The sequence below is a fragment of the Oncorhynchus tshawytscha genome, linkage group LG15 (assembly GCF_018296145.1).
Source record: "Oncorhynchus tshawytscha isolate Ot180627B linkage group LG15, Otsh_v2.0, whole genome shotgun sequence".
Taxonomy (NCBI): domain Eukaryota; kingdom Metazoa; phylum Chordata; class Actinopteri; order Salmoniformes; family Salmonidae; genus Oncorhynchus; species Oncorhynchus tshawytscha.
In genome coordinates, this window is record NC_056443.1 from 5,254,476 (window position 1) to 5,279,532 (window position 25,057).

The window sequence follows — 25,057 nt, forward strand, 5'->3', positions numbered from 1 at the left end:
TGTGTAAAATGCAAGGACCAAGATAGTTACGGAGATAAAAGTCATTTTTGTCTTGTGTTGTGTGGCTTCTATAAAGCACACGTTTAACTCACAGGACTATAAACACTTTAAGAACACTGAAGCATGTGCTACCAATGCAAATTGTCTTCATATGCAAATGGAGCAACAGTCTGATGATACAGGACACCTGTGATATGAACGCGGTTGAAAACTCATCAGTGAGATGACCAGAATTTTAGTGTGGTTTATTTATTCATAAAAAAAGCAGTATCAATACTGTCCCATATTGTAAGACAGACACTAATATAAAAACATTGTCTAGATATATTTTTGTTCACTTTAGAGTTACAGTATCTTCCTTCCCTTGTAAATACATCTGGCACCTTGTTTTTCTTGTTCTCCATGCGTTTCGTACCACCTCCCCTATTGGCTCCTAACGTCCTACACAGACAAAATGTACTTTGTTAAGTAACCTTGTGTGTGTCTGATCAAAACCTTACAACGAGTAACAAGTGAGTGATTTGTCACATGAGTTGTACGTTCATCCTCCTCCATGATGTCTGACTCATATATGATACCAACCACTCTGTGCACTCTCACCGAGCAACTTTTGTTGTCACAAGATCTCACAGACACTCTCCCTCGCTTACACACACACACACACACACACACACACACACACACACACACACACACACACACACACACACACACACACACACACACACACACACACACACACACACACACACACACACACACACACACACACACACACACACACACACACACACACACTATGTGACTGAGTGTCTGACTGAGTGACAGTGAACTGGTCACACAATGCTGTCCTTGTGCCGTACACAAAAGGTCAGATGAATCAAAGCATATGAATCACAGACAGTCTCTCCTCTCAGGCTCTCAGACATACTTCTAATCCATATCACAGCCAAATATCCTCCTCATATTCTTGGATACTACACTAGATATTGATTCACAATCTATTTGATAACATTTATGATAAATATTTAGCTGGAAATGTTAGGGAATCAGCACAGAGACGTTTTTGTGAGATGGTGCTTGGTACTCGAAGAGGCTCAGGGCAGGTTATGAACGGAAACGGGACTACAACTCTTTAAAAAAAAGTGATTCCCCCATTTAGATAGACCACAAATATCAAACAAGTAAGAGTTTCTAAAATGTGTGTGTGCGTGCGGGTGAGTGACAGACAGTAGTGCCCGTAGGCGGCCCTTGCGACACTAGTCAGCCGGACCCTAGTCTATAGTATTTACATGTCATCATGACAAGTCCTCTGCCTGAAGAAAGAAACATTGGATTTCAAGTCTTCCTCATTAACTTCTCAAGTTCCATATGAAGAGCAAAGTGAGTAGAAATACATATTTTTAGGTATTATCAGATTTTCCTGAATATTTTGTGATTTTTGTTTTTAGAACGTTTCTAGAATTAACTTGAGGGTTGATGAGAAAGTGAAGTCATATACAGATTTAGAAAAGAAAGCCATGTACGGAGGGGCTGGGAAAGGAAAGTCTTCCCTTTCTGATGTGCTTCCTCTGTCAGATTCGGACGACCACGTGTGTCCTCCTATTTCTATTCACAAGTCTTGGAGTATGCTCAGGAGGATTTGGGAATCCTGTCACAGATGACGTGAGCAGGCTGATGTTATTGGTAAGATACTCTATCCTGAACTCTACTATGCAAAACTAGTCTGGTGATTATTTAGAGTTTATTTTGTCCTAAAAACGACTTTAAATCTCTTCTTTTGATACAGAAAAATGGGCCAAATAATACTAATTTATTTTTTCAGAAACACAATATTCCAAAGGATTATAACATTTCTATGCATTATATTCCCAAAGAGAGGGTGAGTAGAATTTCTCAAAAACAAAACATCATGCAGAAACTTTTAGAAGGAGAGAAGTTGGGTGGTCTTAAACTTTGGCAGCATTTTTGTAGAGGAACATTTTTGTTTCATTTACAATCTGTAGATTGGAATCATATGTAACCTAGTCAGTTTTCTCCCTTTTCTTACTCCAGAGTGGTGTGTGCTGGGTTCTACTGAATATCTATCCACTGGAACAAAGCCTCAGGGAACTGGCCCAGGTGTTTGGTGCCATTTCTTCCAACAAAGATAATATTATGATCTTCATCACCATGCTGCAAAATCTACGCTTCAAATTTGATCATGAGGAGCTGGTAATGCCTGTCAGTTCTGCCAAATGTAGATCCAGTTACTGTAGACCCAGTTACTGTAGACCCAGTTTATTGACTGTATTAAGTGGTGCAACCATCCTGATGTTTACTTTGTTTGTCTGTACTTCCAGGAGGCAACAATGCAAGTCTTTAAATGCCACTATCGGGCGGTCAAATGGCCGTCTGGGCAGTATTTCGACTATATCAGAGACATTTTGAATTCTGCAGCTCAGGGAGAAGGAGGATTCCGCTGTGTGCCTCCACCCTGCCCTGCCCCTACTACACCAGGTAAGAAACACGCCCCAACACACAGTATCGATTCAGCCCCAACATACAGCATTCACAAGTCTCTTCCTCACAGAGTGTTGTTTTCTCTCTCAGGAAGTGAAGCACAGGACCATGAACAGACTCGGTCAAGGGGGAGTCTGCTGTCCCTGCTTCCGATCCCAGTCACAGCCTGCGTGTTCCTCATTGTGTGGGCGGTAAGTTAACAATGTGAATGGCTTGCTCAGGCTGTATGACAGTGTCTGGCCCAGAACACCTACAGGGTATGCTGACTCTTGTTCCAGCCCAGCACTACTACTACACACCTAAATCAAAATTTCAACTAATCATCAAATGTGTTAGTACTTGGCCAGAACAAAAGCCTGCACACTGGCTCTCCAGGACTGAAGAGCACTGGTGTATGGTATTGAATGATTTAACGTGATATTCTGTTCCATAGATTAAATCTAGAAGAGGAGGCTCCCCAGAGAGTAACCTTGAGAGAGGCCATAGAAGGCTGTCCACTGATGTGGAACGGACCATAACCATCCCTATTTCACCAGTCACCAGTCCAACTGACACACCAATAATGGGGGAAGCCTGATCACCACTGAGGGAGCAGAAGAAGCCAACATCAAGCACTGCATAGAGATCAGAAAGCTCCCCATCTGGACTGGTGTCACTCTGGACTGGTGTCACTCTGAACTGGTGTCACTCTGAACAGGTGTCACTCTGGACTGGTGTCACTCTGGACTGGTGTCACTCTGGACTGGTATCTCTGATTCTTCTTGGGTGATATCCCTGAGAGAACAGAGCTGAAATCTCTTATTTGGTATCTTTGACATATCGGAGCTGATATCTCTATAATATATGGGCTGATATAGGGTCTCACTTAAACAAGGGACAACGGCAATAAGACATTAATCAACAGCTTACTAGAACTATATAATTTGGACTGTCATATATTTTGACACAACACCATGTATCGCAGGTTCCTACCTTGTCTATGTCTGTCTAATCAGAGATTTTGACATTACACAACATCAGAGACATTCTCTACTGAGACTGGACTTTGTTGTTGCCTAAATATCTATTGCTGCTGTGTGGCCACAGAGTGTGTGCTGACACTTTTTTGTCTCACCCCCTCTTTGAGTCACATCATCAGTGTGTGTGACCACAGTATGACAGTTTAACTGCCCGCTGTGTGTATGTGTGTGTGTGAGTAAGCTACCCTGCTCTGGATGATCTCAGTGAGGGCCATAAGAGGGGCTTGTTCTCGTCACAAAAGAAAAAAGCCGTAGGCTGAAGGAAATACCAGTTCCATGCTAACCGACAGAGACAGATCCTTATGAATCAAAAAACGTTTGATCCTCAATCCCCAGACAGCAGGAAACCATGTTTCTCTGCCATCTCCTCTCATGTTGCACTATCACACGCATTATGAAGCCTTACCACTGGGCACAGACGTCAATTCAACATCTTTTCCAAGTTGGTTCAACTTAATTTTATTGAAACGATGTGGAAACAACGTTGATTCTATCAGTGTGTGCCCAGTGGGATGGGACTGACTGATTTCAAGCATAAGTTATGGCTGCTTTTTAACTCCCCTCTAGTGGTCAGATACAATAACTATACTTGGTTCCCTCAGCACCTGCAGTAGGTCCCAGCTGTAGCAAGACAGTCACTGTGCAGTCTGACTGAGGGAGGTATTTGTACAGATCTGTATCACTGTGGAACACCTAGACACTTTATGTAGATAGTGTAGTGTAGTGTAGGTAGTGTAGTGTAGATAAAGTGTGTATGTAGATAGTGTGTGTATGTAGATAGTGTATGTTGTAGATTGTGTATGTACTGTAGTGTAGATAGTGTATGTGGTATAAATTATGTAGATAGTAAATGTAGTGTAGATAGTGTATGTAGTGTAGTTTAGACAGTGTATGTAGTGTAAATTATGTAGATAGTTTATATAGTGTAGATGGTGTATGTAGTAATGTAGTGTAGATAGTTTATGTAGATACTGCATGTAGACAGTGTAGGTCGTGTAGTGTAGATAGTGTATGTAGTGTATATAGTGTATTTTGTGTATATAGTGTATGTAGCTAGTGTGTGTAGTGTATGTAGATTGTGTAGTGTAGATCATTTATGTAGTGTAGGTAGTGTAGTGTAGATAGTGTATGTAGATAGTGTATGTAGTGTAGTGTAGATAGTGTATATAGACAGTGTAGATAGTGTATGTAGTGTAGATAGTGTATGTAGTCTATGTAGTGTAGGTCGTGTAGTGTAGATAGTGTATTTAGATCATGTAGGTAGTGTATGTAGATAGTGTATGTCGTGTCAATTATGTAGATAGTGTAGGTATGTCGTGCAGATAGTGTATGTAGATAATCTATGTAGATAGTGTAGATAGTGTATTTAGATAGTGTATGTATTGTACATTATGTAGTAGTGTAGTGTAGATAGTTTATGTAGATACTGTATGTAGTGTACATGTGTCTCATGTTTGAGTCCAGCGTCATTCACAGTCTCATTCACAGATCTAGCAGTTAGTAATCTGCTCATGAAAAAAAGTTCATATAATGCTAGAAGATTGCATCAATTTAAATCAGACATTTGGTTAAAGGTCCATATGAGGACTTGTTTTGGGGGCTGAAGTGATTGTAACTTTGAAGTAATGTTGAGGTCATAACATATTTTGTGTTACTCCTATGGATCTTGCTTTGCATATGGACAGGTATTGTGTTTCAAAACATCAAGTAACTTTAATTTACACTTTCAGGCCATGACAAATATAACAAGTCATAACCATGATGATGATGGTCATGTGATCTGAATGATTGCTTTGTAACCATATTGTATCACGTCACAGTTGACCTCCTCTAGTGACCAGTGTTCTATGTCACTGTCTCTTCCCCCTCAGACACTGCAATCTGACCGAGGGAGATTTTTGTATGGCTCTCTATCACTTTGTGAACACATTACCACTGTGCCAACTCTGACAGCAGTGATCTCCTGCATCTTCAGTCTGGACTCCACTGATGGTTAAAGTGAAGTCACTATGAGATCCACTGCCGCTGAATCTAGATGGAGTCCCAGACTGAAGTGTTGTAGCATAGTAAATAAGGGGTTTAGGAGGTCCTCCAGGCAAGACGGTGAGAAGAGGTCCCTGCATTATACACATTACTGCTGTTTACAGGTCAGATAGACTGTCTGTCCTGGGAGAACAGCTTTCACTGCAGGAGTCTGAGTCACAGTGTACTGTCCTCTGGATTCTGAAAAATAGAATAAAAACATTTCTATGAATGAAATATTACATATAGTAATGAATAGTTCTGAATATAAATATGATTATTGATATACATTACTGTGGTGTAGATTTAATTCATTTTCAACAATAAAGTCAGCAGCAAGCAAGTGTCCAGATGAAGATGGTGATAAAAGTCATGGTTGTTGTGGGTTCTGTTGTCACGAAGGACAGCTCTCAGTCATGAAGTGTTAAACTCACAGGGCGGTAAACACTCAGAGCAGGGGGAGATGCATTATTCAAATGAATGTTTTAAGTCTATTTCCGTTTCCAGGAAGGCCCACATCTTTAGAATGTATTTTATCATGCATGTGCTCATTTTTATAACATCAAACAGCAACTCTTTAATCATATCACTAATGTATGACGTTTGTTAGGCACACCAACATTATATCGTTATTCTGATGATGATCAGATATAATGAACTGTCTGTTCACTCATGCTCGGTCTCTGATGTAAGTTCCTCTAATCAGTTAGTGAACACTTCTCTAAACTAAAGCTGCTAGGATTCCTCTGGTAGTGTTGTCTGTCCTCTGTGACTTTACCTCCACTGTTAAATGTGAGATCAACATGTTTAATAAAGGAATATACAACATGATCACTATCACTACTGCTGCTGCTGTTGTCTTTCATATGGACAATATGGAGGAATACTAGCAACACTGATCTAATGCTGGACTGTACCTCCAGACTAGGAGAACCTGATACACAGAGGAAGGAAAAATGACTCATATCTGGATTTAAGATACAATTCATATTTGTATTATCTAGAAATGTTATTATGAAGTGTTTGTTCTACCTGGAAGATGTTAAAGTGTATTAGTGTTGATTATGATTCTGTATGAGTGATCTTCACTGTAACAGCTGCAGCATCACAACACAGAGAGGTTTTTGTACCAGCACTAATAGTGATTGTATCACTGTGGAGGACTTTTGGTAGCGGCACCAGACTTGATGTTGGAAGTAAGTAAACACCAAATTCATTATTTTATTCACCCTTTGATGTTGTGAGTCAATTTCTCTATCAATTTAGCCTTTATACTGAAGATATGTTTTCATATATCTTTTTGTGATAAGAGTGATTAGTCTACATTTTACATTAGTTGTATGAATAAACATACGTCACCAATTAGGAAATGTACACGAAAAAGTAGGTTTTGCTAAATGTTATGAAAAACAAAACAAAAAACAACTTATTTAAAATTAAGAAGATAAAATAGTATATGGCAAGTATTCATACCATAGTGGAGTTAATTATTTGAACCACAGACGACAGACATTCAGCTTGTCCAATAGTCAGGAGGTTTTTGTACCAGCAGTAATAGGGGTTGTATCACTGTGGTTGACCTTTGGTAGCGCCACCAGACTAGATGTTGGAAGTAAGTAACAATCTCTCTTGATATTTCTTTCTGATTACACTTATTAAGTATGTTAATCTTAAATTCTGTCTCTATAAAAATATAGAGATTTTAGAAGAAAAAAAGGATCTATACATTGCTTTGACTGAGACTTCTTTCAACAGTTTATTGAATCAAAATGTTAAATTGTAGGCATTTATTTACATGTCTGTTTTGTATGATTGCAGAATATAACTCTTAATTCTGGTAAAATAACTATTTAATAGTATTGGATATAGTAGTCATTATTGTTGCATTGAGTTCATGGTAGCCTTCACTTTTAGTGTGAATACGAACGGTCTCAGTTATGTTTGTAACATACTTCACGATCTAAAATGCTTGATATTTTATAAAAACGAATTTATGCTCTAATTCTGCAAATACTATAAATATGAGTAGGCTATTTTGATCAGATCCATTCCTAAACAATATCTGTATAACATGTATAACTGACACCATATGACTAGTAACTCTAGTTATTTTACCACTTTATACTTGTTTGGTTCATCATTCTGCTTTGTATCATATTACTTTAGTGTTTTCTCCACATCTTTCAAACAATCTAACTTTTACATTTATATTTAGAGGGCATTTCCAATTCACTATATTTTGATGTGTACTTTGCTGAAGAGAATCTCTTAGTGTAGCTGTACTTGATGTAGTTACTTAGTTGATGTGTTCTGTTTGTTCCAGGTAACAGTGCCCCCAACCTCACCGTCCTGCCCCCCTCTAGTGAGGAGCTGTCCAGTACAACAACAGCCACACTGATGTGTCTGGCCAACAAGGGCTTCCCCTCAGACTGGACCATTAGATGGAAAGTGGACGGGACCAGCCAGAAGCAGGAGGCCAGTCCCAGGGTTCTGGAGAAGGATGGTCTGTACAGCTGGAGCAGCACCCTGACTCTCACTGTCCAGGAGTGGACCAAGGCAGGAGAGGTGACCTGTGAAGCCCAACAGATATCCCAGACTCCGGTCACCAAGACCCTGAGGAAGTCTGACTGTTCTGGGTAGGACCCCTCAGTCACACACCCCTGTGGAGCGAGGCTGCTGGTTCCTCTGCTTTGATTCTGTTCTGAGATCAGATGTTCTCTATCTTATTGATCACTGACATGTAGACTAACAGAGGGCTTTGCTTGAGTCATTGTGTCAATCCTCTCTGTAGACTGAGATTGTATCAGTGTTAGATTTGATGTGTTCTGTTTTATTACTTTTAGATACTGTAGGAATGATTGCTTTGATGCTTTGATTAATAGACGAAAATAAAGACTTCTCGTTGGAACAAAGCTTTTTGTTGTTGTCAGTAATTTGATTTTAGTCTTAAATGTTGAATGAAATAGAAATAGATTCATAAAACCTATCAGACCTAAATGTCACTGCTTAGTTATTTAGGTTCTCACTTGAAACAAGATCGTCATCAAACTGTAGTTCACAGCAACACAAGATGCTACGATGTTTACAGATTAACAGAAGAACTATCCACTTGTAGTAGATTGTACGCTATATTAATATTTCCGAAATGTTTTTGACCTGCTTGACTTCTAGACTTATAAAGACAGTAATCTAAGATGTTATAGAGATCTTGGACTCTCACCAATGTAATCATACCGCCATTTAGCCCACCTGGGGACAGAATGAGCATCTGGTGACAGTGCTGCTCTATTCTAGGACAAGCAGAACCACCCAGCTCTGTCTGCATACATTTCAGTTTCAATCCCACAGTTCCCAGTCTAGTTTCATTTTCACTGCCTGGATAGAGCCAGATGTGAGGGGGTGGACTCATTTTACTGTAACCTCTATGGTGGATTCAAGGAGGGAGTCATTCTTACAATGAACAAATCACCATTTAATAGATGACAAATAAGATGGGTATTACTAAAGACAGGCATTGACCGTTACTGACATGTGTCTAATGTCTGAGCTCCACATCTTTTTGCTTTCATACAGGGGAAGTAGGGGCCGAATTGTTTCTAATTTGAATATGCAAATGTTTTGACTTTTGTAACTCGGTGGGTTTACTTTTTATGTTTACACTTTGGTGTCATGACAATGTAGCAATAATCATCTGTAATTTAATCAGGATGATGATGACGGCAGAGAACATTTTCTCTGAATGATCGCTTTCTAATCATATTGTCACATGCCAGAGTTGATCTCCTCTACCGATCAGTGTTCCATGTCAACATCTCTGCCAACACAGCACCTGCAGTAGGTCCCAGCTGTATCAGTACAGTCACTGTGCAGTCTGACTGAGGGAGGTTGTTGCTCTTTACCACTGTGTGAACACATGGCAACTCGGACAGTAGTAATCTCCTGCATCTTCAGCCTGGACTCTACTGATGGTCAGAGTGACGTCACTCCCAGATCCACTGCCACTGAACTTAGATGGAGTCCAAGACTGATGAGTTTAGGAGTTCCTCCAGCTTTTTGTTGATACCAGGCTAGGTTATTTCCATGCACATTACTGCTGGTTTTACAGTTCAGAGGGACTGTCTGTCCTGGGAGAACAGCTTTCACTGCAGGAGTCTGATTTACAGTGTACTGTCCACTTGATTCTGAAAAATTAACGAAAAACACAAATCATTATAAAATGTTCACCCTCTATCATCCAGAAAGTGAGGTCAATACAGGTGCATCAAAGCTGGCACAGAGAGACCGAAAAACAGCTTCTATCTCAAGGCCATCAGACTGTTAAATAGCCATCACTAGCCAGCCTCCATCCAGTAACCTGCCTTGAACTTAGTCACTATCACTAGCCGGCTCACACCCTGTTACTCAACCCTGCACCTTAGAAGCTGCTGTCCTTTCTACGTACATAGACATGAAATCACTGGTCTCTTAAATATTGGAACACTGGTAACTTTTAATAATGTTTACATACTTTTTAAAAACAAATTTCTTATGTACAGTGCTTTCGGAATGTATTCAGACCTCTTGACCTTTTCCACATTTTGTTACAGCCGTATTCTAAAATGGATTAAATTGATTTTTTTCCCTCATCACTCTACACACAATTTAAAAAAAGCTTGGCACGCATGTATTTGGGGAGTTTCTCCCATTCTTCTTTGCAGATCCTCTCAAGCTCTGTCAGGTTTGATCGGGAGCATCGCTACACAGCTATTTTCAGGTCTCTCCAGAGATGTTTGATCGGGTTGAAGTCCGGGCTCCGGCTGTGCCACTCAAGGACATTCAGAGACTTGTCCTGAAGCCACTCCTGCATTGTCTTGACTGTGTGCTTAGGGTCGTTGTCCTGTTGGAAGGTGAACATTCGCAAAAATAAATAAATAAATAAACAGCTGTGCAGCGACGCTCCCCATCCAACCTGACAGAGCTTGAGAGGATCTGCAAAGAAGAATGGGAGTAACTCCCCAAATACAGGTGCCAAACTTGTAGCGTCATACCCAAGAAGACTCAAGGCTGTAATCACTGCCAAAGGTGCTACAACAAAGTACTGAGTAAAGGGTCTGAACACTTATGTAAATGTGATATTTCAGTTTCATTTTTTTTTATTGGCAAAAATAATATTTAAACAACTGCTTTTGCTTTGTCATTATGGGGTATTGTGCATAGATTGATGAAAAAAACAAACATTTAATCCATTTTAGAATAAGGCTGTAACGTAACAAAATGTGGAAAAAGTCAAGGGGTCTGAATACTTTCCAAAGGCACTGTACATAGGAAATGGTTAGAGCTAGGTTTAGCGTTAGTAGATAGTTAGTTGAAATGCTACTAATAGTCTGTAGAGCACACTTTATTTGGATAGCCCGGATATTCCATCTGTAACTGCTCTACAGATGGTCACACACTATCTGTTGATAAGCAACTGCTAGCTAATGGTACAGTTAGGGTTAGGTTTACAATAAGGGTAAGGGTTAATGTTAGGGTTAGGGTAGGGGTTAATGTTAGGGTTAGGGTAGGGGTTAATGTTAGGGTTAGGGTAGGGGTTAATGTTAGGGTTAGGGTAAGGGTTAATGTTAGGGTTAGGGTAAGGGTTAATGTTAGGGTTAGGGTAAGGGTTAATGTGAGGGTTAGGGTAAGGGTTAATGTGAGGGTTAGGGTAGGGGTTAATGTTAGGGTTAGGGTAGGGGTTAATGTTAGGGTTAGGGTAAGGGTTAATGTTAGGGTTAGGGTAGGGGTTAATGTTAGGGTTAGGGTAGGGGTTAATGTTAGGGTAAGGGTTAATGTTAGGGTTAGGGTAGGGGTTAATGATAGGGTTAGGGTAAGGGTTAATGTTAGGGTTAGGGTAGGGGTTAATGTTAGGGTTAGGGTTAATGTTAGGGTTAGGGTAAGGCTTAATGTTAGGGTTAGGGTAGGGGTTAATGTTAGGGTTAGGGTAGGGGTTAATGTTAGGTTTAGGGTAAGTGTTAATGTTAGGGTTAGGGTAAGGGTTAATGTTAGGGTTAGGGTAAGGGTTAATGTTAGGGTTAAGGTAAAGGTAAAGTGTAGGGTTAGGGTTAGGGTTAAAAAAAAGGTATTTGACGAGAATTCATACTGTATGAGTTCATGATTGAAATCATAGTCTAAGGAAATGAAAGTATTTAACTGGGGATTGCATCCCTGTGGTACACGTTTGTTAGCGGCACCAGACTTGATGTTGGAAGTAAGTGGCTCACAAGTTCTCTTGATATTTATCACAAATTTAGTATTTCACTTTCTTAAACTCTGTCTCTATTAAAATATTACTGTTTGAGATATTTGTATCTAAAAAATATAAACTCAGCAAAAAAAGAAACGTCCTCTCACTGTCAACTGATTTTATTTTCAGCAAACTTAACATGTGTAAATATATGTATGAACATAACAAGATTCAACAACTGAGACATAAACTGAACAAGTTCCACAGACATGTGGCTAACATAAATGGAATAATGTGTCCCTGAACCATGGGGGGGGGTCACAATCAAAAGTAACAGTTAGTATTTGGTGTGACCACCAGCTGCATTAAGTACTGCAGTGCATCTCCTCCTCATGGAATGCACCAGATTTGTCAGTTCTTGCTGTGAGATGTTACCCCACTCTCCCATCAAGGCACCTGCAAGTTCCCGGACATTTCTGGGGGGACTGGCCCTAGCCCTCACCCTCAGATCCAACAGGTCCCAGATGTGCTCAATGGGATTGAGATCCGGGCTCTTTGCTGGCCATGGCAGAACACTGACATTCCTGTCTTGCAGGAAATCACACACAGAACCAGCAGTATGGCTGGTGGCATTGTCATGTTGGAGGGTCATGTCAGGATGAGCCTGCAGGAAGGGTACCACATGAGGGAGGAGGATGTCTTCCCTGTAACACACAGCGTTGAGATTGCCTGCAATGACAACAAGCTCAGTCCGATGATGCTATGACACACCGCCCAAGACCATGATGGACCCTCCACCTCCAAATTGATCCCGCTCCATAGTACAGGCCTCGGTGTAACGCTCATTCCTCCGACAATGAACGCGAATCCGACCATCACCCCTGGTGAGACAAAACCGCGACTCATCAGGGAAGAGCACTTTTTGCCAGTCCTGTCTGGTCCAGCGATGGTGGGTTTGTGCCCAGAGGCGACGTTGTTGCCTGTGATGTCTGGTGAGGACCTGTCTTCAACAGGCCTACAGTCCAGCCTCTCTCAGCCTATTGCGGTCAGTCTGAGCACTGATGGAGGGATTGTCGTTCCTGGTGTAACTCAGGCAGTTGTTGTTGGGGCGGCAGGGTAGCCTAGTGGTTAAAGCGTTGGGCTAGTCACCCGGAAGGTTGCAAGTTCAAATCCCCGAGCTGACAAGGTACAAATCTGTTGTTCTGCCCCTGAACAGGCAGTTAACCCACTGTTCCTAGGCCATCATTGAAAATAAGAATTTGTTCTTAACTGACTTGCCTAGTTAAATAAAGGAAAAAAATAAAATTAAAATCCTGTACTTGTCCCGCAGATGTGATGTTCGGATGTACCGATCCTGTGCAAGTGTAGTTACACGTGGTCTGCCACTGCAAGGACGTTCAGCTGTCCGTCCTGCCTCCCTGTAGCGCTGTCTTAGGCGTCTAACAAGACAGACATTGCAACATATTGCCCTGGCCACATCTGCAGTCCTCATGCCTCTTTGCAGCATGCCGAAGGCACATTCACGCAGATGAGCAGGGACCCTTGGCATATTTCTTTTGGTGTTTTCCAGTCAGTAGAAAGGCCTCTTTAGTGTCCTAAGTTTTCATAACTGTGACCTTAACTGCCTACCGTCTGTAAGCTGTTGGTGTCTTAACAACCGTTCCACAGGTGCATGTTCATTAATTGTTTATTGAGCAAGCATGGGAAACAGTGTAGAGATGATTAAACCTTTTACAATGAAGATCTGTGAAGTTATTTGGATATTTAAGAATTATCTTTGAAAGACAGGGTCCTGAAAAAGGGACGTTTATTTTTTTGCTGAGTTTATATATTGTCATATATTGCTGTTGACTGAGCCTTCTTTCAAATATTCTGGTACGACAAGTGTGGAATCTGTTATTGTAGTCATCATTTCATTGAGTTTATGATAGCCACAATATTAATGTGAAGATAAATGATCTACGTTGTTTGTGTCCAACCGCTTGGCTTCTGCAAATACTATTAATATGAGTTTTCTGATCAGATACGTTCCTAAAAACACATCTGTATGGCAAAGTAATGCTAAAATTAAACACATACTTGTATACTTTATACTTATAATGTGTAATATCATGTTGCTGTTTAGGTTTTCTTTACATCTTTCAGCAATCTAACTTTTATATTCATATACAGTTTTAGAAGTAATTTCCAAAGTGATTTGTTTTGATGTAATTGATGAGTCCTGCCCCCCTCTAGTGAGGAGCTGTCCAGTATAACAACAGCCACACTGACATGTCTGGCCAACAAGAGCTTCCCCTCAGACTGGACCTTGAGCTGGAAAGTGGACCAGCCAGAAGCAGGAGACCAGTCCCAGGGTCCTGGAGAAGGACGGTCTGTACAGCTGGAGCAGCACCCTGGCTCTCACTGTCCAGGGGTGTATTCAAAACACAGGTCATCTTTAGGGATTTTGATCAATGCACATCATCTCTATTTAGATTGGTTGATGGTTTTCCTTGAGTTACTTAACAGAGACAACATGTAGTTAATGTTCAGTAGAAACTTTTAGTGATCAGTTATGATCTAAGGTCTTCTACAAATAGCTCTAGTTTGACTCTATTGTTGTTCAGCTCTACTACACACTGTGTCATTGTACTGAATCATCTCCTCCCCTCAGCACTTGCTGTAGGTCACAGCTGTATCAGTACAGCCACTGTGCAGTCTGACTGAGGGAGGTTTTTGTACGGCTCTGTATCACTGTGTGAACACATTACCACTGCTGTGGTAACTCTGACAGTAGTAATCTCCTGCATCTTCAGCCTGGACTCCACTGATGGTCAGAGTGAAGTCACTCCCAGATCCACTGCCACTGAATCTAGATGGAGTCCCAGAATGGAGTGTGTTCCCTGGGAGCATCATGAGTTTGGGGTTTTCTCCTGGTTTCTGTTGGTACCAGGATAGACACTGATGGCCCCATGACTGACCATTGTAACAATTACCATACACATTACTGCTGGCTTTACAGTTTAGAGAAATTGAGTGTCCTGGGAGAACAGCTTTCACTGCAGGAGTCTGAGTCACAATGATCTGTCCTCTAGAGTCTGAAACAGAGAGCAAATAATTGTATCACCAGGTATTAATAGCACATTCTTAACTATCAGTTCACTCAGACTGATTACTTTTCAATATCGAAACATGGAATTTTATTCACCCTTGAAGTAGAGGGCAAGTGTCCAGATGAAGATGGTGATAAAAGTCATGGTTGTTGTGGGTTCTGTTGTCATGAAGAACAGCTCTCAGTCATGAAGTGTTAAACTCACAGGGCTATAAACACTCCCAGACCACTGAAGCATGTGCTGCCAATGCAAAGTGTCCTCTCTATGCAAACAGACTTTCATGGTCCCACAGGGAAACTGTAGTTGAAGAGATCTGTGTGAGCAGCTGACCTCGAAAAAGGTTGAGAGCTGATTGTCCAGCCAATCATGGCCTTGATTGGTAAACAAGCCTCAGCTGGAATCATTTAAAGACTGAGAAGGTGCTGGAATATAGAAGGGTGTGGCATGAACAATGTGTTGCGCTAACGGTCAGGAGTTTAAGAAATATATAATTGAGTTAGAGTTCAAACCTTTGACCACATCTTGACTTTATTATTCCTGTTTTATTGTTCAATCAGATCGGATAGGTCAACTGGACAGGGTGGTGGTTGTGCTATGTTCATAAGGGATGGTCTTGTGTATCGTAATATACCTGTCCCATCTGAATATGAATGTGTGATGGTGGAAACATACATTGCAGGTAGTAAAATTAAGTTGCACAATTTTTTACAACTGTCTGTAGCGATGTGTGATGAAATATCAGGGGAATTGGCATCTGGAGAGATATGGTGCGGCAACTATAATACACATAATAGTTTATGGAGGAAGCACACATACAGATGCTAATGTTACTATTGTGGAATATATGATGGACACAAAGCATTAGTATGTCTTAACGATGGATGTGGTACCAGAGTCGAGGTTGTTAGAGGGGTTACATCCTGCCTGGACCTCACACTGGCTTCTAACTCTGTTGCATCTATGTGTGAATGGAATGGATGATTCGAATGTTGGAAGTGATCATTTCCCAATTTTGTGTACCATGACCTTTTGATGTCACTATTCCAGATGGGATCCTGTTCACAAGATGGGGATTTCATGAAGTAGACTGGGAAAAAGGGATCACTACTTAAAGTCTGTTGGAGAGTTGTCTTTGGAGAGGCCGGTTGATGTATTTGCTGCTTCTGTGACCTCTCTGATATTGAGTGCTGTGACTTTATACGTACCAGTGAGTGAAGAGTGAGAGAACAGGAAGGTTGTTTCTTGGTGGACTGAAGGGTGCACTGCGATTACGGGAGAAATAAATAGTGTTTACTGAGTGTTGTGTAGGAACTTGATTCCCGAGAATCTAATTGGTCGCCAAACAAAAATAACTTTAGTATGTAGGGTCACGAAGTCTGTCAAGAGAAATGCATGGAGACAGTTCTGCTCTACGATAGGCAGGGGGATGTATGGTCTGTGTTGAAGAAGATGACTTAAAGAAGCAAGTCCACTCGAATTCCAGTTTTGGTTGTGGGTCAAAAACTGTACGTAACTGAAAGAAAAAGCTGACTTGTTGGAAGACATTTGCTAGAGAACATAATGGAGTTACTTTAGATGAAGTATGTAAGCAACACAGGTGTGGGCTTTTAAATGCTCATGTTAATGTGTATAAGACAAGGCATAGTGTTGACTCTTCTTTGGATGCTGTTTTTACCATACATGAGATGCATTCAGCCTTTAATAAGCCGTGGATATACAGCCCTAGGTCATGATCAGTTGTGCTTTGTAATGTTTAAGCGTATACCTGATGAGGTAATGGAGTGTATCTGTTTACTGCATGTCTTTGAAGAATCAGAGGCAGTTTGCCAGACACATTAAGCCTAGTCCTGGACTGAATCTCTTTATAGATTAAGTGTAACTAGTTGTTTATCCTGTGTGTATTGTTGATATGAAATATGTTAACTGATAATGCAGTGTCTCTTCTTTCCTCTCCGCTACAGCACCCTGAGCAAGGCACACTGGGAAAGGGGAGAGGTGTACACCTGCAGGGTGGTCCTCGACGATATCAGTGAATTCCGCCGCATTCCAGAAAAGTCACTGTTGTCTAGAGACGGGAGAGGCAATTGTAGGGGGCTAGAGAGTCCCCACATGGTGCTAGTTCTGGAAACAATGTTTTAGAGCTAACTGTTACAGTATAATAGTGAATAATATCATTAGTGCTGTGTGCTAAATTAACTACTTTGAGATTAAGTTGTACGTGTCTTCTTTCCTCTGAGATCACATACAGTTTGTTTTAATTGAAATATAACCACAAAAGTTACTTTAATCACGATTACTGTGATCACAGTCTAATGAAGGCAGAACATTTCATACAAATTTTGATTGAAAAGGAACCTAACCTAAGATCTGCTCTCAGAACTCACACTGCTAAACAGTACATTTCCATAACTTATTTATTATTAAATGTGTATTTACTAATATGATTTTATTAAATCGTTTCTGCTATGGTTTTTAACCATGTGTGGTCTACACTGTAGCTTCCCTGGGTTTTCTCTACCTTCAACCCCCTGGGGACAGAATGAACATCTGGTGACTGTACTGCTCTATTCTGGGACAAGCAGAACCACCCAACCCTGCCTATGCAAATCTCAGTTTCACTCAAATCAAGTCAAATGTATTTATATAGCCCTTCTTACAGCAGCTGATATCTCAAAGTGCTGTACAGAAACCCAGCCTAAAACCCCAAACAGCAAGCAATGCAGGTGTAGAAGCACGGTGGCTAGGAAAAACTAGAAAGGCCAGAACCTAGGAAGAAACCAAGAGAGGAACCAGGCAATGAGGGGAGGCCAGTCCTCTTCTGGCTGTGCCGGGTGGAGATTATAACAGAACGTGGCCAAGATGTTGAAATGTTCATAAATTACCAGCATGGTCAAATAATAATAATCCCAGTAGTTGTCGAGGGTGCAACAAGTCAGCACCTCAGGAGTAAATGTCTGTTGGTTTTCAAAGCCAATCATTAAGAGTATCTTTACCGCTCCTGCTGTCTCTAGAGAGTTGAAAACAGCAGGTCTGGGACAGGTAGTACGTCCGGTGAACAGGTCAGGGTTCCATAGCCGCAGCAGAACAGTTGAAACTGGAGCAGCAGCACGGCCAGGTGGACAGGGGAGGACAGCAAGGAGTCATCATGCCAGGTAGTCCTGAGGTATGGTCCTAGGGCTCAGGTCCTCCGAGAGAGAAAGAGAATTATAGAGAGCATACTTAAATTCACACAGGACACTGGATAAGACAGGAGAAGTATTCCAGATATAAAAGACTGACCCCAACCCCCAGACACAAACTACTGCAGCATAAATACAGGAGGCTGAGACAGGAGGAGTTAGGAGACACTGTGGCCCCATCCGATGATACCCCCGGACAGGGCCAAACAGGCAGGATATAACCCCACCCACTTTGCCAAAGCACAGTGCCCACACCACTAGAGGGATGTCTTCAACCACCAACTTACCATCCTGAGACAAGGCCGAGTATGGCCCACAAATATCTCCGCCACGGCACAACCCAAGGGGGAGGCGCCAACCCAGACAGGAGATCACGTCAGTGACTCAACCCACTCAAGTGACACACCCCTCCTAGGGACGGCATGGAAGAGCACCAGTAAGCCAGTGACTCAGCCCCTGTAATAGGGTTAGAGGCAGAGAATCCCAGTGGAGAGAGGGGAACTGGCCAGGCAGAAACAGCAAGGGCGGTTCGTTGCTCTAGAGCCTTTCCGTTCACCTTCAGACTCCTGGGCCAGACTACACTCAATCATATGACCTACTGAAGAGATGAGTCTTCAGTAAAGACTTAAAGGTTGAGACCGAGTCTGCGTCTCTCACATTGGGTAGGCAGACCGTTCCATAAAAATTGAGCTCTTTCGGAGAAAGCCCTGCCTCCAGCTGTTTGCTTAGAAATTCTAGGGACAATTAGGAGGCCTGTGTCTTGTGACCGTAGCGTACATGTAGGTATGTACGGCAGGACCAAATCGGAAAGATAGGTAGGCGCAAGCCCATGTAATGCTTTGTAGGTTAGCAGTAAAACCTTGAAATCAGCCCTTGCCTTAACAGGAAGCCAGTGTAGAGAGGCTAGCACTGGAGTAATATCACATTTTTCCCACAACTCCAACTGATAACACAGCCACAAAGTAAAATTTCCATAGACAAATTAGCTTTTTGGTCTTAAATTTAAGGTGGGGTTTGTCAGAATAATGACTTTATTTCTGTGTTAAGTAGTGACGACCCAGTTTCACTCTCTGAAATACCCTAGACTGGGACAGATGTGGAGAGAGGGGTTGGGCTGGTTTTAACTTCTATAGTTGATTGGCTTCTGATATTTTTTCTATGATAACAACTACCCTAACTCATGGAATTGTTCTAAAATAGTAATAACATGGTCCAAAAAGCAATTTCATTCTCTATTTTAGGACACCTGTGGCATCAGTGTAAAAATTGTGTGGCGCAATCATTGGATTAAAACAGATCGATTGCAATTAGGAGGACTTTTTTCTAATGTCTGAGCCCCACATCTTGTTCCTGATTGACAGATCCGGCAGTCCGTAACCTGCTCATGACAATTAATAATTCTAAGTGATCAGATTCATTTTCCTCACACCATATGAGGACTTTTAGTGGGCTGAAATGTTTGTAACTTTGATTTAAAATGTGATGATTTAATATTTTGAATTCCGTGGGGTTACTTATGTATGTACACTGAACAAAAATATAAATGCAACATGTAAAGTGTGGGTCCCATGTTTCATGAGCTGAAATAAAAGATTCCAAAATTGTCCATAATTATGCACAAATAGCTAATTTCTCTTAAATTTTGTGCACAAATGTATTTACATCCCTGTTAGTGAGCATTTCTCCTTTACCAAGATAATCCATCCACCTGACAGGTGTGGCATATCAAGAAGATAAATAAACAGCATGATTATTATACAGGTGCACCTTGTGCTGGGGAAAATAAGAGGCCACTCTAAAATGTGTAGTTTGTCACACAATACAATGCCACAGATGTATCAAGTTGTGAGGGAGCGTGCAACTGGCATGCTGACTGCAGGAATGTCCACCAGAGCTGTTGCCAGAGAATGTAATGTTCAATGTCGTTTCAGAGAATTTGGCAGTACGTCCAACCAGCCTCACAACCGCAGATCACGTGTATGGCATTGTGTGGGCGAGCAGTTTGCTGATGTCAACTTTGGTAATGGAGTGCCCCATGATGGCCGTGGGGTGATGGTATGGGCAGGCATAAGCTCTGGAATGGCCTGAATACTCGCCAGACATGTCAAGCATTGAGAATGTTTGGGATGCTCTGGATGGACATGTACAACAGCGTGTTCCAGTTCTCGTTTTATCTCCATCTCTACATTCAAAGACTAAATCATGGACACTTTTTCTGAAACTTGTGGCTGATTCGTGTGACATATTGTTGTATCTACCTTTTTGCTCTTTGTGCTGTTGTCTGTGCCTAACAATGTTTGTACCATGCTTGTGCTGCTACCATGTTGTGCTGCTGCCATGTGTTGCTACAGTGTTGTCATGTTGTGTTGCTACCATGCTGTTTTGTCAGTTGTTGGTGCCATGCTGTATTGTCTTAGGTCTCTCTTTATGTAGTGTTGTGGTGTCTCTCCTGTCATGCTGTATTGTCTTAGGTCTCTCTTTATGTAGTGTTGTGGTCTCTCTTTATGTAGTGTTGTGGTCTCTCTTTATGTAGTGTTGTGGTCTCTCTTTATGTAGTGTTGTGGTCTCTCTTTATGTAGTGTTGTGGTCTCTCTTTATGTAGTGTTGTGGTGTCTCTCCTGTCATGGTGTGTTTTGTCTCATATTTTTCTTTTTAATTCCAGCCCCTGCAGGAGGCCTTTTGCTTCTTGGTAGCCCGTCATTTTAAATAAAAACTTGCTGTTAACTGACTTGCCTAGTTAAATAAAAATATCCAGCAACTTCACACAGCATTTGAAGAGGATTGGGACAACATTCCACAGGCCACAATCAACAGCCTGATCAAATCTATGCTAAGGTGATGTCGCACTGCACGAGGCATCTTTTCTGCTACTCTCATGTTTTCAAACATAATTAAAAGGGCATCTGATCCAACAAATACTCTGCAATCATTTCTACAACTGAATGAGCCTGTTATAATGTAGCTCCAATACCAGTGAGAATAATTAGTGATATTAGATAATAAACCTCTAAGATCTGCTCTCAGAACTTTCCAACAACAATTACTTTCCAAAACATATGTATTTATGTTTTATTCCCAATATGGTAACAGTGCTGCTCTATTCTGGGACAAGCAGAACCATCCTTCCCTGTCTATGTAAATCTCAGTTTCACTCACACAGCTACCAGTCAAGCAGTTGAACAGTTTCGCTGAGTGAAATACGCTGGACTGGGCCAGATGTGAGGGAGTGGACTGGTTTAACATCTATGGTGGATTCACCATGTAATTAATGACAGATTAAACAGATACTATACTTTATGATAACAGTGTGTAGTGTATGTCTCTACATCAATGTGTCATGTTTGAGCCCAGCATCATGTCTCATTCACAGATCTAACAGCTCATGAAAGAGTTAATACATGCTAGATGATCACATCAATAACTGGTTGTGAAGTGCATGTAGGGAATTGGTTTGGGGGGCTGATACGTTTCCTCTTACTTCTGTACACCTTACTCTACTATGGACTGGTATTGTCTTCAAAAACGCCACCAAAACTCCGCCCCTGCTCTTTCTTCTCAAGGAAGCTCAGCCCAGCGGAGCGTAACTATGATATGGCGGACCGGGAGTTGCGAGCAGTGGTTAGAGCTCTGAAGGTGTGGAGACACTGGCTTGAGGGGGCTAAGCACCCCTTTCTCATCTGGACCGACCACCAGAATCTGGAGTATATTCGGGCAGCTAGGAGACTTAACCCACGTCAGGCAAGGTGGGCCATATTCTTCACCCGGTTCCGGTTTACATTGTCTTATAGACCGGGCTCCCAGAACGTAAAGGCTGACGCACTGTCCCACCTTTACGACACGGAGGATGGGTCCACCGAACCTACTCCCATCCTTCCCGCCTCAAAGCTGGTAGCACCAGTGGTATGGGAGGTGGACTCGGACATCGAGCGGGCGTTACGGGCGGAACCCGCGCCTCCTCAGTGTCCGGCGGGGTGAAAGTACGTGCCGCTTGGTGTTCGGGACCAACTGATTTGGTGGGCTCACGTCCTACCCTCCTCAGGTCACCCTGGGGTGACGAGGACAGTGGGGAGCCTTCGGGGGAGGTATTGGTGGCCTACTTTGGCTAAGGACGTTAAGGTTTATGTCTCCTCCTGTTCGGTGTGCGCCCAGAGTAAGGCTCCTAGGCACCTTCCTAGAGGGAAGTTACAACCCCTCCCCGTTCCACAACGGCCATGGTCACATCTATCCGTAGATTTCCTGACCGATCTTCCACCATCTCAGGGGAACACCACAGTTCTAGTGATTGTGAATCGGTTCTCTAAGTCCTGCCGTCTCCTCCCGTTGCCCGGTATCCCTACAGCCCTACAGACTGCGGAGGCATTATTCACCCATGTCTTTCAGCACTACGGGGTGCCGGAGGACATCGTTTCTGATCGGGGCCCCCAATTCACGTCCCGGGTATGGAGGGCCTTCATGGAACGTTTGGGGGTCTCTGTCAGCCTGACCTCCGGTTATCACCCCGAGAGTAATGGGCAGGTGGAGAGAGTGAACCAGGAGGTGGGTAGGTTTCTGCGGTCGTATTGCCAGGATCGGCCAGGGGAGAGGGCACGATACATTCCCTGGGCTGAAATGGCCCAGAACTCACTACGCCACTCCTCTACTAACGTGTCCCCTTTTCAGTGTGTGTTGGGGTACCAGCCGGTCCTGGCACCATGGCATCCGAGCCAGACCGAAGCTGCTGCGGTGGAGGAATGGGTACAGCGCTCCAAGGAGACCTGGAGGGCAGTCCAGGAATCTCTCCAACAAGCAAGTGGACGGCAGAAGACGAGTGCTGACCGCCACCGCAGTGAGGCCCCCGTGTTTGTACCAGGGGACAGGGTCTGGCTCTCGACCCGAAACCTACCCCTCCGCTTGCCCTGCCGGAAGCTGGGTCCGCAGTGTGTAGGGCCCTTTAAAGTCCTGAGGAGAATAAACGAGGTGTGTTATCGATTACAACTCCCTTCCTATTATCGTATTAACCCCTTGTTTCATGTGTCTCTCCTCAGGCCGTTGGTAGCTAGTCCCCTGCAGGACAGTGAGGTGCCGGAGGTCCCTCCCCCCCTCTGGACATTGAGGGGTCCCCGGCGTATACGATACGGGCCATTCTGGACTCAAGACGCCGGGTGAGGGGCCTGCAGTACCTCGTGGACTGGGAGGGGTACGGTCTGGAGGAGAGGTGCTGGGTACTGGTGGGGGATGACTTGGATCCATCCATGTTGAGGGATTTCCATCGCCTCCATCCGGATTGCCCTGCACCTCGTCCTCCGGGGCGACCTTGAGGCCGGTGTCGGCGCGCTGTGGGGGCCGCGCGTCAGGGGGGGGTACTGTCTCGAGTCCGACCGAAGGTGGCTTCCCTTCCCGGTCGGGTGGCGCTCGGCGGTCGTCGTCACCGACCTATTAGCTGCCACTGATTGTCTTTCCTCCCCCTCCTTGTATGTTTATTGGTAGCACCTGTTTGTGAATGATTAGTTGGGCTTTATTAGACAGCCGGCCCGCCTGTTTGTTGTTCGGGATTAATTATTGTGACCTTCGATTCGGTAGTAGAGGAACGTGTTTGTTCCTGGTCGTGTATTTCAGTTGTACATTTTTCGTCCCCCGTGTTTTGGGGCCGTTATTGTTGTGAGCACCCTGTGCTGCGTTTGTGCGTTAAAGAGCACAGCATTGCACTCTCTGTTTCCTGCGTCTGACTCCACACCAACGACACCTGGAGCATTACATGAGTTCATTGTTCTCCATGAGATACTCAAGAAAAATGTGTGAAAATTATATAAAAAATGATATAATGATGCCACGAATGACTGAATATGATAAGTTATAAGAAAGATATTGTTGTTCAGCTCCCCTCAGCACCTGCAGAAGGTCCCAGCTGTATCAGTACAGTCACTGTGCAGTCTAACTGAGGGAGGTTTTTGTATGGCTCTATATCACTGTGTGAACACATTTCTACTATTGATGTAGTGGTAACTCTGACAGTAGTAATCTCCTGCATCTTCAGTCTGGACTCCACTGATGGTCAGAGTGAAGTCACTCCCAGATCCACTGCCACTGAATCTAGATGGAGTCCCAGACTGAAGGGTTTTAGCATAGTAAATAAGGAGTTTAGGAGCTCCTCCAGGTTTCTGTTGATACCAGTGCAAATAGTGTCCATTGCTGTTACTGGGTACAGCACTGCTTGTCTTACAGCTGAGACTGACTGAGTGACCCACTGAAACAACTTTCACTGCAGGGGTCTGAGTCAAAGTGACCTGGCCTCTGGACTCTGAAACATATGGCATGTATAATTAGCATTACATTATTTGTTCATATAGCATATTCACTAAAACAGTAATAAGGTTATATAGCCTAATATTGCAATTTTCCAGAAAATGTTCTGTAAAATATATTACCTTGGAGACAGAGGGCAAATATCCAGATGAAGATGGTGATAAAAGTCATGGTTGTTGTGGGTTCTGTTGTCATGAAGGACAGCTCTCAGTCATGAAGTGTTAAACTCACAGGGATATAAACACTACCAAAGCACTGAAGCATGTGCTGGCTATGCAAATTGTTCTATATGGAAGTAGTCCAACATGTAAATAGTATTCTTGGACAGTCAGAATGATGTGATGTAGAAACATGATAGCTTTGTAATCTCAGAATGTTTTTATGTGGTAAGTGCTGAATGGGGACTAATACATGATTATTATTATAGACATCGACAAATGGAGCATATTGTTATTACTGTCATTCGACAAGATATAGCAGATTCTATGTCTCCCTCCATTGATTAGGGACAGAAACTGCAGTCTGTGTCTGGACTGTGTGATGCTGCTGACTGACTCTGATCTAAAGGGGAGATCTCCAGAGCTCTGACGTCTACAGACTCCTGTTTCACCTGCTGCTCTCTGGAACTACCACAGTGGTGTGAGGGAGGATGTCTGGGTAATGTTCAGGGGCTTTATTGTATGTGTTTGAATCATCTTGATAAAATTATAGCTATTCAAAACACAGGTCATCTTTAGGGGTTTGGATCAATGCACATCA

At 42.7% G+C, this 25,057-nt stretch overlaps 2 gene segments (V, D, J or C); one reads left to right on the plus strand and one right to left on the minus strand.

Annotated features, from left to right (window-relative positions):
- Positions 1-7,053: 7,053 nt before the first annotated feature.
- On the plus strand, positions 7,054-8,455 carry LOC112267847. The segment is given in 2 exon segments: positions 7,054-7,155; positions 7,867-8,455. A coding segment is annotated over 1 exon segment (243 nt).
- A 5,080-nt stretch (positions 8,456-13,535) lies between these two features.
- Positions 13,536-24,551, minus strand: LOC112267846. The segment is given in 3 exon segments: positions 13,536-14,596; positions 24,086-24,293; positions 24,421-24,551. Coding segments are annotated over 3 exon segments (402 nt in total).
- Positions 24,552-25,057: the final 506 nt, after the last annotated feature.